The sequence below is a fragment of the Polyodon spathula genome, chromosome 8, assembly GCF_017654505.1.
Source record: "Polyodon spathula isolate WHYD16114869_AA chromosome 8, ASM1765450v1, whole genome shotgun sequence".
Taxonomy (NCBI): Eukaryota; Metazoa; Chordata; class Actinopteri; order Acipenseriformes; family Polyodontidae; genus Polyodon; species Polyodon spathula.
Window position 1 is genome coordinate 46,124,494 of NC_054541.1, and position 15,954 is coordinate 46,140,447.

A 15,954-nucleotide genomic window follows, 5' to 3' on the forward strand; every position below is an offset into this window, starting at 1 on the left:
CTGTATAACAGGAAACAACTATCAATTGCATATCAAGTTAAATGATTTAAAATGAACTGCTAACACTAACAGAACTTCTATGTAAATGATCTTTTCAGACATCCTTTTAGCAAAACATGCCTCACAGACATGCAGTACACATGATTCTTGCTGAAGCCGGTCTTAGGCAGGTACACAATCAAAGTGTTCATACTTTGCAAAATGATTTGCTTAATAGCACCCAAAGGAGATCATTCCTCTTTACAATAGCTTGCTTTAGGTCCACTGGTCGCTGTCCTCAATCCAACTGTTTTATAATGCAAATGTGAGGACTTTGATGATGAAAATTTGTTTTATGAGCCTGACAAATGGTAATCGAAGAGACACAGAGCATCACAAGCTTCTTTGTAAATGACTGCGACCCAGTTTACCTGAAGTTGTGGTGGAGCTCAAGGTTTGGTGATGAAGAGACAGCCTGGTTCATGGTTCCAATAACATATGGACTAACAATAACAAACAACAAAACAAAACACATAAATAAGGTAAGAATACAAATATATTAGACATTCGCATGTTACGCTACTTTATTGCTTGTTTTATTTACTCTCTTTGTCAATAATACATTGGGGCATATTAAAGAGTCAATTCCTATTTTCTGAAAATAGTAAAACATCTCATTTTATAAAACTAGAACAAAGCAATGGTACGTATTAGAATACTAACTTTATGCACTCTCTTACATGTATTGAGTGTGTTACGGAATACACAGGTTATGGGTTATACACACTGTGTATAGTATTCATATGGGGTCTTCGTTTTCAGTCTTTATTTTTGACCACTTGATGTCCTTGTTTTTGAGCAAACTCAAAAAAGTGTTGATTGTGAAAAAAGTTCACTTTAGTTTTTTCTCATGTAACTTGATTGAGACTGTGATTCTGTTTCATTGATAATGTAAAAGGCAGCTCCTTATTTTGTATTCAAAACGAACGCAAACAGCGAGTGAAGTTAAATTGATTTAATTAAATCATAATGAAGAGGAAACTATTTCTCTTACAACAAGTCATTAAGATGTTCAATCCAGGAAAAGCAATTTAACTGATAAAATAAGGAACTGCCTTTTTTTCACATTATCAATGAAACAGAATCAAAGTCTCAATCAATAAAGTTACGGGAGAACAAACTAACGTGATCTTGTTTCACAATCAACACTTTTGCAAGAGTTAAATAAAGAAACTGATTTGGTTCATATAACTTTAAAAGTGAAATCACGCGACCAAAAAAAAAAAACGAAAACAAAGAGCCCTAAGTTTTCTATATATTACACTACAGTGTTTTTGATAGGGTACTATACACAAGGAAAGCAATCCAAGGTTGCTGAGTCATGTGACTTATACACAGGGTGCACCTTATCCTATAAAAATTACTGTAAAAAGTGCTACTCTCAAGTCCATTAAATTCGGCTGATGCCATAAGGAGTGCTTACACGAAGGCTTTGTGTTGCAGAATCACACAACACTTACCATTTACGGTATTTACAGTTCAGGAATCCATTAAAAATGTCACTAAGAGAACCAATATGGTGGAGGTTATCAAGTATAACCACTACTGGAAGATCAGCTTCATTTCCTTCAGAGTTGCATTGATCTGCAAGATTTGATAAGTACTGCCTCAACTCCTTAAAACAAGACAAAACAAACACATATTAGGAACAGCTAGCCCTGTTGATGACATCATTATCAAATCAAATCAAATTGTATTTACAAAGTGCCTTTCAGGTGCAGGTGCCCTGTGACTGAATGTTCTACTACCTGCCCTTTGCTTTAAAATCCTTGGGACAGATAACAGCCCTCCATCTTGGGAGCCAAACCGTTTAGGGCTTTATAAGTGATAAGAAGGACCTTAAAGTCAATCCTGGACAGCACCAAGAGCCAGTGCAGGGCTGCTAACACTGGGGTAATGTGCTCACCTTTTGTTTTGTTTTTTTAACATCCATACCATTCTGAACAATTTAATTTATTACATCTCAAATTATTTGGGAGAAATGTCTCCTCATATAATTAACGATGTATTTGTATTATTATTAAAATAGACTAGAATTATCAATGCACGTGTTATAGCTATAGAGAGAGAAAACGTTGACCTTCAAAATTACTTTAAAACACTTTTTTAAATCTCACTTATATTTAGACCAAGTGTTTTTTTTTTTCTTTTCTTTGTAAGCTGCACTGGAATGCATTTCATGAAGGGAACAATAGTTCTGTAATTTGCATTTTGGTTATATCATATTAAAACACTCTACCTTTATTGATTGTGCTGATCTGCTAGCTTTAGGCCATGGTCACTGGTCAAGACATTCCTGTTTCCTATATAAGCCTGAAAAAATGTCGCCTTGCATTACTTTTCTCTCACCTTGCTAGATTTTTGGTCCACATTAAAGCTTGCTATATTTCCTTCTCCATTTTCCCTCCCGGATTTGCACACTACGTATTCTGCAAGCTTGTTGGCCAAGAAGGTTTTGCCGGTTCCACTGGGTCCGGACAGGATTATTCTTCTGTGTTCTATTAACAGGTTAAGGTATCGCTGTGAAATCGTTTTGGGGATTAGTGTGTCAAACACCAAACTGTCAATACTGTTCTCTTTAACACCTACAACAAGAAAAACAAAAAGACACAAAGAGATGATATTTCACCAGGTGGTACAGCAGCGACTATGATAGTGGCGTATGTTAAAATAATATCCTTCTGATTTATACTCTCTGTTGAAACCTGTGTGGAAAGCAAATGTTTTATACTGTTTTGGGAATATACTGTGTTAAAAATATGTATAATAAATCTATCTAACAAATGAGGTCTAAAATGTAGGTTAAAACCAGTTTTCAGTCCACAGAATCTAAGGGCCCGTTCACAAAACTTTAAGGTCTGTTTTTGGAAATAAACATTCTCTAAGCTTCTAACCCTTTCTAAAGCTGTTAAAATGGGGTTAATGAATTGCAAACTGATTGAATTATAAAAAAATGCACTATAAAAATAACCCTCAACAAATCATTCCCTAAAACAGTCTTGAGAGTAAACTCTTTCCAGGGAACAGAACAAATCCAGCTTGAGGTGGCAAAGAATAATCAGTCTACTGGCAGCACTAGCTGTCTAGGTAAAGACCCAGCAATGAGACTGGCAGCTGTATGTGTATCTGATAAGGTGGAAGGGTAATGGTGCTGAAACCTGATGGAAATAAGTGCTTGCTGGGGCTTCTAAGGCCACAGTAATTGCCAGTTGATCCCATTATGACATGAATAATGGCTAACCGCTAAACAGCATTACAAGCTACCGACTTAAAAACTCAATTAATTAGAGCCGAGTCCTCTCACATTGCATTGATGGGGCTCGTACAAATCAGGGCTCCGTCTTGTTCTCATGGAGGGTGTTTGTGAGCAACATTCTGTGTTTAGAGTTATGTAGTTGAAGCACTCTAAGCTTAATCTTTGTGTTTCTTTATTCTCATAGAAGTGACGTGAGTTAGGTGTCCTTCGGTATTCGCACCCCATGCACAAATATCCATTTTAAGATCTATTTTATTATCACATTGAAATCTAAACAGTAAAATATCATTTTGTCAGAACCTAGGCATCTTGCTGAATTGGATAAACAGGTGTGTGTCTTTTTTAATCTCCTTTTGTTGAACTACATTCCATTATATGTCTTTTTTTAGATGTTTTTGTTTTTCAGCGATCAACCTTGTTTTGCAAAAAGAGGTTCTTTATTTGGATAATCAAAGCAATTCCATATTATTCATATGCTGTCCAGTTTTACAAGACATCTGAAACCACAGCACTTCCATCCACCAATCAGGAAGCTCCATTGCAGGGCATTAGCGGGTAGATGACCGTGAACAATTCAGATGAAATGTTTATATTTAAAACAATGAAATGGTAGGAAAGCAAAACCTTGAAAAGGTGCATACATATCTAAAATGATCTATATAAACAGTCAACACACTGTTTACCAGTTTCACAATTATACTCTGCTCATAGGACATTACCTTGGCAGTTGACCTTGTCTGTATGATAGTACCCTTGTCCTTGCTTGGACTCTTACCTCCCAGACACGTTCAATTGCTTAATTAAAACTATAGGGATCAATTAGCTGCTAGGAAACGGACAAGCATCACTGAGTCAAACTGTATCGTATTCATAGCTTCTACATATAATACAAAAAAAATATACATACAAAAAACAGGCTTGAAATACTGAAATCTAATATGTGCAGAATAGGCTCATACCTTTGAGGTTCACAGTGATCACATTATTGACGCCAACCAAGTATCCACATGGCAGCAATTCAGGGATTTCTACATTGTGGGCTCTGACAATATCCCCTATTCTGTAGCTCTCAATGCTGTCTGAGTTCAAGCCCAGGGTTGTCAGAGGATCCACACGGAAAATATATTCCTATTCGACAAAGCAAACAAGTAGACCAGGGTTACAAGAATTGTAATAATTGCATTGGTTCTAGAAGATAATAAATGAGGGGCAAATATGTTCATACCTCTGGCTTCCATACACATATATATTAAACCATTTTATTACACTAAACATTTTATGTTTTGTTTTAATATTACAGAAGAATAATTAAGAAAATCAAGTTCTGTCTTTCCTTCTTTCTTTCTTTCTTTCTTTCTTTCTTTCTTTCAGTCAGTTATGGGGGTAGGTGAGACCTTTAGATGATGCAGACCATTGTAGCCAGGAAGTGGAATTCTAAAAGTTGATATACTATGTGATCTACAACAATAATATCTTAACGACAGATACTTAGAGGACTCACTTCAAAATGGTAACATTTGATCAACATAGAAAAGAAAAGTTACATTTTCAAAGTTAAAAGGAGTTCAGGTACCTTGAATAATCGTCGGATGACTCCATCAAGTACATCCCATTTCGTCTTCCCACTGACACCTATTGACCCAATGAGATAGTCCTGACACTTGACATCCTGCTACCAGAAGAAAAAAGTTATTTATTCAGAAATAAAATACATAAAATAAATACAAATAAAAAGAGCTGAAGAAATGCCTTTTGCAAACTAACACTGGGAGTTTCTAGTCCCAGAACAGTACTTGATCTCGTCCATTCATGCTAATTCTTGCATGAACGACATTCACACTACTGTCAAGTCTGATACAGCTGAACCGATCAGACAGCACATTTCACAAGTCATTTATTTAAATAGGATCATGTGCTGACAGTCAGTGGTTGAAGGAGAGCCCACAGCTACTCTATTCCCACCTGACTAGAGGCGTTCCTGCCTGCCGATTGTCTAATTAATGGAAAACGGAAATGGACATCTGGAATGGTTTCATTGTTTCTATTTTTAAAAGTTGTTTACATGGATTGGCGCTTTACCTTTGTGTTATTTGAACCTTTATGGATTGTAACGACGATCCTCACGCTACGGCCTTCTTTGCGCATCGTTCCTTCATATCCATCGTTATGCAGAACATCTGCAAAATAAACAGATTGGCCTCCACAACTTTAAACGCTCAGTCATGCATTATGAGGCAAAACTAGACGGTGTTATGCTGGAGGCATAGGGTTAGGGTTAGGGTTAGTGTACAGGAATACTTTATATTACAGGATTATGTTCTTCTGGAGGTATGAGAGGTATTTCACATTTATGGGATTACTGAATTAAAGCTTTTGCTTAAGCCCATCATTATTTAAATATCTGAATTCCAGACTTTAACCAGTAAATATTGGAATGGCAAACAGTCCAGGCTGCTATGGGTCTACAGCTGCAGAGTGTACCGTTGATAGGCATGATATCCCACACACTGCATGCAGGCAGTGAGCAAGTTGTATTGACCAGAACACGAGCTGGGAGTTTTTAACCAAGGACTGGTGGCGTGGCCGCTTTCTTAGGAACATTAATGTGTGGCATTGTATAGTGTTGCTTAACCGTCTGAGGTAACTGACGACCTGTGCTAGGTTTGACTCACCCGACATGATGTTGTCTGTGACATTGAGGTTGTTGAGTGACAGTCCCAAAGACAGTCGGGAGGAAGACGAGGAGGAGGTGCTTGACGTTTCTGAGGAGGGGCGTCCAGTCTTTGACCTGGCGGCCGCAGGGGTTGGGCTTCCACTCAGCTTCAGCCTGTCATTCTCAGCTTTCAGTAGTTCAATTTCATTCTGAGGAAAGTCAGGCTTATTATCAGTTTGTGTGCTACAGTGTGTACACATGAGTCAAAGCTAGTTGACATAATGGGAGTATATGAGAGGGTACTGCAGACAACGATAAAAACCACTTGGATTTTAATATACCCTACTAGCACGGCTTCATAGGACTTCAGGGGTAAGCTCAGCCGTGGCAAACTACAGTGATGAAGCTAGAAAACTGGATCAAGGAAAGACAAGCAACTAGTGGATAAGGCCAGTCTGAACCTTGGAAGGAAAAAAACAAGTTAAATAATTGAAAAAAGTCTGCAGCACCAAACTTTTTTTTAACATGATTTATATTCTTAACTTCCTTTAAATATCTTCATTTATGCTACATTGACCTTTAAATCTGTCTGTTATTCTTCCCAAGACAGGATCTTCTTGACACTAACGGTCCCTGACAGCTAAGTAAGCAAAGCTCTGGGTTGTCGACGGTGCCAAAAGATTACTGGGCTTGTGCAGTTCAAATGAATGGACAGGCTCAACAGAGCCTAGCACTAGCTAGCTATGACCTCTCTGTCACTTCTGCCTCATATCACAAAGTATTATTTCCATATTTAGGTATTACAGGAATTGCTTGTCATATTGTCTAACAAAATCGAATTTCCACCCTATCTACCTTTTCAATAGTGCCAACTCACCCATTCAACTGCTGATAAGTCTTTTGAGTAATGACACTTTTACTGTCATGCTGTAAGAATACAACTCCCTCCCCAAACAAACCCCAATATAGCCTCCATTTACTGCTTGACAGCCTGAATGTGGGAACATCTGAGAAACAACTTGAATAATTTCTTCCTTGCAACTGATTTTGTTACCTGCAGTGTATTGCTTGTTGCATTTCTGTTCTTTGTGTTCCAATATCAATCTCACTAATTGACTCTCACTAAGCTATACAGGTATGGTGCAACATATAATATACATTGAAGGACTAACTAGCACAGATTAGCAAAGCACTCAGGAAGCTTTTCATTGCAGATCTTTACCTGCAAAGCTTTATGGCAGGTTTTACAGAGACAATGTTTTTCAATGTTTTTTTTTTTTGTTTGTTTGTTTTTTTTTAACAATTTACCTCAGCCCTTAATAACATATATACAGTTCTGTTTACAAGTAAGTTAGTTTCCAGTTCTGTTTATCCTGCTAAGTACAGAAAGCCTCAACAATTAATTTTCCAGATTTTCTTTGCTTACCTCAGCTACCACTGAGCTACACACACAACGTTTTCTCTACACAGAAACTGGGACACAAGAAACCTGATTTAGCCCTTAAATACCATGGCGGTAAGAATCCTTTATCAAACTGCAGGTCTTTGAAAAGAGGCAAGTTAGAGGATATCAAGCAGCTCACTAATGATTATGTACAGCTATAGCTACACGTTTCACACCTCCCTACAGAATTCACCCATTTTGCTTCATAAAGTCGAAATATAATTTTGCGTTAACATACTGAATTACAAACCACTTTGTAGGTTTCCATATACTTAAAAGTTGAAACATTTTGAAATCTAACATGAAATACTCTACTACTATTATGATTTCCAGTAGGCTTTTACAACATAATTATTGTAGTTTCTTTGATTACAATAAAAAATCCAAATTATGTTCATATAGTTTTTTGTTTGTTTGTTTGTTTTTTTAAACGATGTCTCACTCCTAAAATTCTAGGTAATGCAAAACTGTATGTGTGTAAGGTGCCAGGTTGACCACAGCTGAAGGGTGGGGTCCTATTTATCCACACAGCAGGCACAACATTAGCAGATGCAAAGCAAAAATCCCTAAGCTGTACCTGATACCATATCTGTAACAAGGTACTCTAGTCCCCCTTCTTCCAGCTTTTAATGTTTATATGTGGAAGAAAAAAAGAGTTTTGCTGGAATTTTCTTACTGTGAGGTTACAAAACCCACTACAATTTACAAGAAGAGGGCTTTGACATTGATTAAAAAGCTGGTAAGGAGCATGTGCTTGCAATCAGCTCCAAGCCAGCTTCACTTCAAGCCTTGTCAAAAAGAAATAATTTCAGATATTTGGGTCACAGGCAGGAGATGAGCCTTGTGTGGTGATTGAACCCAGACAGACCTGCATTCTGTTCATGGCCTCCCGGATCTGGTCGAGGTGGTGTGCTGAGCTCAGAGCCTCTAGGCGGATGTCAGTCAGCTTGAGCTCCTTCTCTCGAAGCTCGTTCTTCAGCTGCAGAATGATCTCAGCCTCAGCCTCTGTGCACTCACACAGCCTGCGGCAGACGCACCCAGTTCAAAACATGAAATTACACAAGATACAATTCCTTCACAAAAACATCAGGGTGAGTTTACAGTACAGATGAAGATGCATTAAAATAGCACAGCACAAAACAATACAAGGAATGCTAGTAACATACATACATCCCCCCGCAAGAACATACATAACACACACACACACACACACAGACACAGACACACACACACACAGACACACACAGACACACACACACACACACTTCAGGTGTCAGTACTGTGAAAAAGATCAAACACACAGAGACCTTATAGTTGTAACTGAAGAAATAGTGATTTATTTCACACCCTAGCATTCAATAAGTTATATAAGAAAGTTTGCAATAATGGAAAGAAAGCCACAGCACTCCACACAACAATGCCAATGCACGCAACTCCCTGAGCTGTACCGAGATCTGTGCTTGTAGCTCACATGGCCATTTTGCCTTTTCTTTGGTATCCAAATTGAAGAGGATTTAACACAATCACACTCACTATAGACAGAGAAACAGACATAGGGGAAATGACAGCTTCAAAAGGCAGAAATTAATAATTTAATACAATTTGAAAAAAATAAGAAAGGGTTTGTATACAAAAGCAGACATCTATTTTTTGGGGAGAGGGAACTTCTATCCTTTTGAAATAATGGGTCTATAAAATAATTATTTAGGTTATTGTTAAAGAAGACACCAATATTCTAAATGTGTTTAACACAAATTATGTGTTTAAGCTTTATGAATAGGGTCCATTGCATAGTGTACTGTAGTATGGTAGGCTACGTTAAACATCTATTTAAAAAGAACACAAAAAACTGTGACAAACTAATGATCCAATGATTTGTTCAAATCCCAATAACCAATGTAAACTTTGCAATAAATGCACCTGCAAACTTCCCTTTTTAGTATCTGTAATTGTGGTCCTTTTTATTTGTAATAACCTTACATGGAAAGTATATTTAAATCAGGAAATTTGAGTCACTGATGTTATCCATCAGTAAAGAAAAACTTTTTTTAAATGTAAAAAATGAATTGGATCAGGTGGGAAATGGAGATGTTATATATTGCAGTGTTAGGTGATGGCATTTGCATGACACATGAATTAGCCTTTGTCACCTATCAGAAACTTACTCAGATGCAGACTGGGATGTTTTCATTGACGGGCCCTGCTTTGAGCTATGGAGCAGCTTGGGCGACGACGGAAGTGAGTGGTCAGTGAGCTCTTCAATGTCTGAATGTGGAGAAGGGGGCTTTGCAGATTTCTTTTTACCAAAAGCCTGTTTGAACGAGCTCCTCAGCTGAAAGAGAAACCCGTATTTCAGTCAGTTGGCCACGTGCTCATTCGTTAATGTTAACAAAGCAAGTGCTTCTTTGAGGGTTAGTTCATTTGAAATTGCCATTCAACATTCAGCCTCAGGTCAGTAAAAGGGAAGCAAAGTTTAAAAGATGAAACCGTGCATCTCAGATGATGAGCTGCAGAGTTTCGATACAGCGTTTTTAATCAGCAGCAGTGTAACATTATGTATGAAGTTGTTTTTACAATACCTGTAGATTTAATGCTTTGTTTGAAGGTTTTAAACTGTAAAAACACACCTCAAATGTTATGCTTTTACAAATGCATCACCTGGTTTCTATACAAGGCAGAATGTTGTGTTGGGGGTTAATTGGATGTCTTTATTAAAATATATAAATTAATTTACATAAGCTTAAAAAGTAAAGGGAAAAAAAATATTTTCATTCTTTATTCATATAAACACATTCATTTTTTTTAAATGTATTTTGTTTTATAGTTCTTTTAAATGGTGTCGAACTGAAAGCAATGGAGTCTGAAGTTCATCTATAGCACCTGCATGTGCTTCAGCCCTGACTGTGTTAATGTTGTTCAGTCTTGGGAGTGGGATCAGTTACCATGGCTTTGACCTCTCTGAGAGACTGCCAGTTAGTTTCAGATGGGATGGTGGTATTATCATGCGGACCCCTGTCCACTTCGAACAGGGCTGAGCCCACCGCAACTCATTTCACACAGGCCAACCACCACCAGATCAAAATGACTTTCAAACACTACTGACCTGGGCTGGAATGGAATCTGTGACCTAGAGGTAAAACATACTCACTATTACAATGCTGTCTACACATAGAACCCAAATGAAAGCAATACACAGCAGGGGTCTACAGGATTCGGAAATGGGCCCAATTGAAAAACAGGCAAGGAATTTGATGGAAGCACATTGAAAGTTTCCCATTTCTGAATCCAAATCTTGCACACCCTTAAAATCCAGTAAGGTCTTCTAATGAATGCTGATAACGCATGTCATACGCACATTATATTAAACATAGAATCATATTAAATCGTTGGGGCAGATGGAGGGTGTATGGGAGGTATTGAAGGGTATAGGACTAATCAGTATGCAACCCTTCGATACTTTATAACTCCCAGAATTACAAATGTATCACTAGGAATGTGCTACCATTATAATCAAAATGAATCAACCTAATCAACATGAACACCATTCCCAATGACAGCTATACTATTTAAAAGATAGTATAAGATGTATAAAAGTATCTTTATACAGTAAAATTATGAATGTATTTGTAATCACTAAACAGTGACAATGCCATGCGTGTTTGTCATTAATGAACATTAAAATAAAGCGGTATCCACTTCTTTTAGGTAAAGGGAGACAGAAATAAATAAAAACCTGTTTAGAAAATAAGTCACAAGAGCTCTTTCATACAGAGGGAAAAGCTCTAGAAAAGGCAGCGAGAGGCAGCGAGGCAGCACCACACCTCTTCTCTCAAAGCGCTAAAGGCTGGCAGCATGCTTGTCTGTAACATTTTGTTCTGTGACCCACATGCCGACCTATTAATTCAGTTCATATTCACCTTGTGTCCTTTTGCCTTTGCCTGGCAGGTTGATATGAAAGATGAAAGAAGGTGGAATTACAAGGCATGGAAATGAAATTCATGACAGTTTAAACAGGCAAACAACAACAACAACTGGAATCAGTCTGCATGTTATTAACACACCACGCATCTACGGTTGATGTATTTGGGGGGTTGTTTGCTTGTGAAGGCCAGCAGTTCTGTGTAAATTCTTACCCAGCTCTTCTTCTTCTTCTTCTTGGCTTCAGCATCGTTTGTGCTGCCCACACTTGAGAGGCTCGTAGCACTGTTCATGCTGGAGACGCTGTCCGAGGAGTGCTGCCGTCTGATTCGCAGGTCTAACAAACATAAAAAACACACACACAGTGGCTGTAAAGGATGTGTGGTGACTGTTTCTTTGCAGTTTTGAAACTGTGGTGCACCCACACAATACTGAATACTATGACTACTACAACTACTACTACAATGACTAATAATAATAATAATAATAATAACAACAATACAAGAAGCTGTTTTTAAAACATATTTAAAAAGGTTGTTTTCTATGTTTATGTACAATGTTAAGTGTACAAAGAAAACCAGCATTTGGGGAAAAAACAAATCTTGAGCTAAGATTGAGAATGCTAAGATTGAGAATACTATTTTTAACCCTCCTTCTTCTGAAGGTAGTAGCAACAGCAGGTAGGGTTGCCTCACAGGCTAATAGTTACAGTATAAAGGCTTCAAAGGGTTTTCAATAGGTTTCAAGGGCTAAAAGTAAAACGTTTTCAACGATTACATACAGCTAAACTGTGGAAGATTGTAACAAACAGATATTAATTAAATGACTTTTAGATTAAAATTAAACACTGCCCACACAACTACAATAGTAGTCTTTAGTAGAAGCCTAAATAAACACGGCTGTATACTGCTACAGAACACTATGATATTTTGTTCTGTGCAGGGAATCCTAATTTACTTGTAGTGACCTGAGGTTATGCCAGCATTGACAGGAGTCACAAAGCTGTCCTCATTTTGAATACGTCTTCTTTGACAGATAAAAGCAATCCCAAGATTACAAGCTTAAATGCTGACATCTTGTTCAATTAGGAATCACAAAATAGAAAGGAAACAGAAGGTATGATACATATGATACAACCCTATTCACTGCCAAAGGGAGGTGAGCAGCATTCTCTTGTTGTGTTTGGACCCAGTGACCTGTTTTTTCTTGTTTCCGTACCTTTATGTAAGTGGTCAGGACCATTCAGCGCTACCTGGATGGCCGTCTGTGCATCAGTGTTCTGTGTTTTCAGACATTCAATGGTTTCTCTTAACTCTACCAGCTCAGACTCCTAAAGAAAATTGCACAAATACAAAAGATTACTTCTGCTCCACGGAGAGCAGAGCCTGCAGACTGCACGTACCTCTGTTATGAAAATACAGACAAGCCTCTATGGAAAAAAAGAGGCTACTTTGAAAAATAAGCAGTTTAATAGACAGTGATATAACAAGAATATATATACTGTAAACACTAGGATTTTTATAAAGATTCTAACTTCTACAGAGATTGTCTAACACAGGTTTGATTGAATGCTGTATAGATACAGTAGACTCTCTCAACATTAAGACATCTCTCTGTAAGCACCTTTTCATTTGAAAACAGTCTGATCTGAAAGAACACTGTTAAGTCTAGCTTTCTATTAGACCCTATTAATCAGTTCCTTTGATGTTAATAGAGCAGTGTTTGGATATTGATGGATAAAAGGCAGAATGTAATCCCCTCGTAATAGTCTGACTCTTGTTTTCAGTGAGTTTGTTAGAACAACTACTTCTTGCATTACAGAGGCGGGTGAAACGCTTATTTAAGGCTGCAAGAACTGAAAGAAACGTCATCTGCGCACGAACTCTTTTTTGTGAGAACAGTCGACTAGAAATGCTAACTGCTTTTTGAATGAAATGATTTAGTCATATTGGGGAAGGTATTGTTTAAAAGCTGGGAATGAAGTCTGCCCCTGATGAAACCCACCTTTTGTTCAGCTGTCGTTGTCAAGCTGTGCAGGCGGCAGGTCATGTTGCTTAAGCTCTTTTCAAAAGCAGCTACTAGATGAGACTGAAAATAAAACACAAATTAAATGTGGAGAAAAACACATTATCTAAGGCATCAATAACAAAAAGAAAATTAAACAAAAAAAAAGACACGTCAGACATTTCACGTCAAAAGAATACGTTCCTTTTTTGCACTTTCACACAGTATGTCCTATGATTGAGTGTTTCTTATGGATGACATAAGCAGAGGGATCAATTAACTTCCTCTAGAGACTCTGAAAAAGCTTAAAACTAATTATTGAAAAAGTAATTTATGTTTTTTATAGTGTTTTATTTTCTAACCACGCAGTACTGTAGTAATAAACACTTTGTATACCGAGCTGTACTGACCCTAAGAGAATAGTGCCTAACTTTAATCATTTCTATAAGATTCAGCTTGTTGCTTTGTTTAGCGATTTATGACCTACAACTCAAGTAGACTATTCTATTTCAAGTGGACTTGCAGTACACTTAAATTAACTTTCACTATAGGTGTCTTCTCCTGTGCCTCAATCAAAGCTGTACTAACCAAGCAATATGGCTTTCAGTGAAAGACATCCGAGGCCTGGCACACATTATAACAATATGGCTTTCAATGCAGAAGTGAGAGAAATCCAAGGCCTGGCACGCATTAAAACAATATGGCTTTCAATGCAGAAGTGAGAGAAATCCAAAACACTTCCCACAAGTACCATAGCAGTATTTACAACAGGCATTTAAGCATGGGTTATGGTTATTTAAGTGCCAATACTGTTTTTATTTACATTTTTGACCAACATTTAAAAAAAGAAGCCAGACATTGGTTCTTAAAAATACTGCAGAGTATTACTGTCGTACAATGATAGCCTTGAGGTAGTTTAATTGTAACATACCATGCAGCAGATGAGTGTGCACGGCACAGAAATTATTTTGTGGAAGACATTATCCCTATTAGAAATTATTTGCCCTCTGCCGTAATAATGGATTTTAAACTCAAAACTTGAAAGGAATGTTTTGACGACTTAATTTTAAAAGCCTGTTGCACTTCGTGCACCTTGTCCAAACATTTTTTAGATTAGTTTATTCTCATTTTTCAAAAAACCCCAAATCCTTAAGAGGGACCTGCACTGCTGGCCACATAATAAACAACCACATACTAAACAATTGTAATTTTGGCTCTGAAATGTAATATATGAAATGACAGCAAAACTATTTGACACGCTGAGTAAATGTTTATTCATAAAGGCCTTCAATGGATCTGCAGCTGGTAGCATACTCCAATATTACAACAGCAAGCGAACATTCAAAGAGGAGATTAAATGTTTAAGAGATACAAATGGCAAAATCGTAGATGAAGAAAAAAAAATAGCAAATATATTAAATGATTACTTTTCACAAGTTTTTACAAAGGAAGATACTGACAACATGCCCCACATGTCATCCAGTTCCTATCCAGTTTTAAATAACTTTAGCATAACTGCGGCAGAAGTGTTAAAGGGACTAGGAGCTCTTAAAATAAACAAATCCCCTGGGCCAGATGAGATCCTCCCAGTAGTACTCAAAGAAATGAAAGAAGTAATTTACAATCCGCTAACCAAGATCATGCAGCAGTCTCTTGACACAGGAGTGGTACCGACAGACTGGAAAAATGCAAACGTAATACCGATCTACAAAAAGTGAAACAAAACTGAACCAGGTAACTACAAACCAGTAAGCCTGACTTCTATTATATGCAAACTTATGGAAACTATAATAAGATCCAAAATGGAAAATTACCTATATGGTAACAGGGTCCTGGGAGACAGTCAACATGGTTTTAGGAAAGGGAGATCGTGTCTAACTAACTTGCTTGATTTTTTTGAGGATGCAACATCGATAATGGAAAAGCATATGACATGGTTTATTTAGATTTCCAGAAAGCTTTTGACAAAGTCCCGCACAAAAGATTAATTCTCAAACTGAACGCAGTTGGGATTCAAGGAAACGCATGTACATGGATTAGGGAGTGGTTAACATGTAGAAAACAGAAAGTACTGATTAGAGGAAAAACCTCAGAATGGAGTGTGGTAACCAGTGGTGTACCACAGGGATCAGTATTAGGTCCTCTGCTATTCCTAATCTACATTAATGATTTAGATTCTGGTATAGTAAGCAAACTTGTTAAATTTGCAGATGACACAAAAGTAGGAGGAGTGGCAAACATTGTTGCAGCAGCAAAGGTCATTCAAAATGATCTAGACAAGATTCAGAACTGGGCAGACACATGGGAAATGACATTTAATAGAGAAAAGTGTAAGGTACTGCACGCAGGAAATAAAAATGTACATTATAAATATCATACGGGAGATACTGAAATTGGAGAAGGAATCTATGAAAAAGACCTAGGAGTTTTTGTTGACTCAGAAATGTCTTCATCTAGACGATGTGGGGAAGCTATAAAAAAGGCCAACAAGATGCTCGGATACATTGTGAAAAGTGTTGAATTTAAATCAAGGGAAGTAATGTTAAAACTGTACAATGCACTAGTAAGACCTCATCTTGAATATTGTGTGCAGTTCTGGTCACCTCGCTATAAAAAAGATATTGCTGCTCTAGAAAGAGT

The 15,954-nt window shown here is 37.4% G+C and overlaps 1 protein-coding gene across 9 annotated transcripts in view; it reads right to left on the reverse strand.

The window, feature by feature from the left end:
- The window catches only part of LOC121320039 (neuron navigator 3-like), a 158,833-nt gene that overhangs the window by 3,674 nt on the left and 139,205 nt on the right, over window positions 1–15,954 (reverse strand). For 3 of the 9 annotated variants that reach the window (XM_041258174.1, XM_041258170.1, XM_041258166.1), the window contains 14 exons: window positions 13,315–13,398; window positions 12,529–12,640; window positions 11,526–11,647; window positions 11,310–11,330; window positions 10,496–10,519; window positions 9,558–9,724; window positions 8,261–8,414; window positions 5,968–6,157; window positions 5,375–5,472; window positions 4,869–4,967; window positions 4,255–4,423; window positions 2,389–2,624; window positions 1,500–1,654; window positions 411–482 (listed from right to left, as the gene is read on the reverse strand). In XM_041258174.1, coding sequence (XP_041114108.1) covers window positions 411–482; window positions 1,500–1,654; window positions 2,389–2,624; window positions 4,255–4,423; window positions 4,869–4,967; window positions 5,375–5,472; window positions 5,968–6,157; window positions 8,261–8,414; window positions 9,558–9,724; window positions 10,496–10,519; window positions 11,310–11,330; window positions 11,526–11,647; window positions 12,529–12,640; window positions 13,315–13,398 — 1,703 coding nt within the window. Of the gene's footprint in view, window positions 1–410; window positions 483–1,499; window positions 1,655–2,388; window positions 2,625–4,254; window positions 4,424–4,868; window positions 4,968–5,374; window positions 5,473–5,967; window positions 6,158–8,260; window positions 8,415–8,840; window positions 8,925–9,557; window positions 9,725–10,495; window positions 10,520–11,309; window positions 11,331–11,525; window positions 11,648–12,528; window positions 12,641–13,314; window positions 13,399–15,954 lie in introns of all 9 variants that reach the window. The other 6 variants (XM_041258175.1, XM_041258167.1, XM_041258168.1 and 3 more) reach the window with 6 other exon arrangements.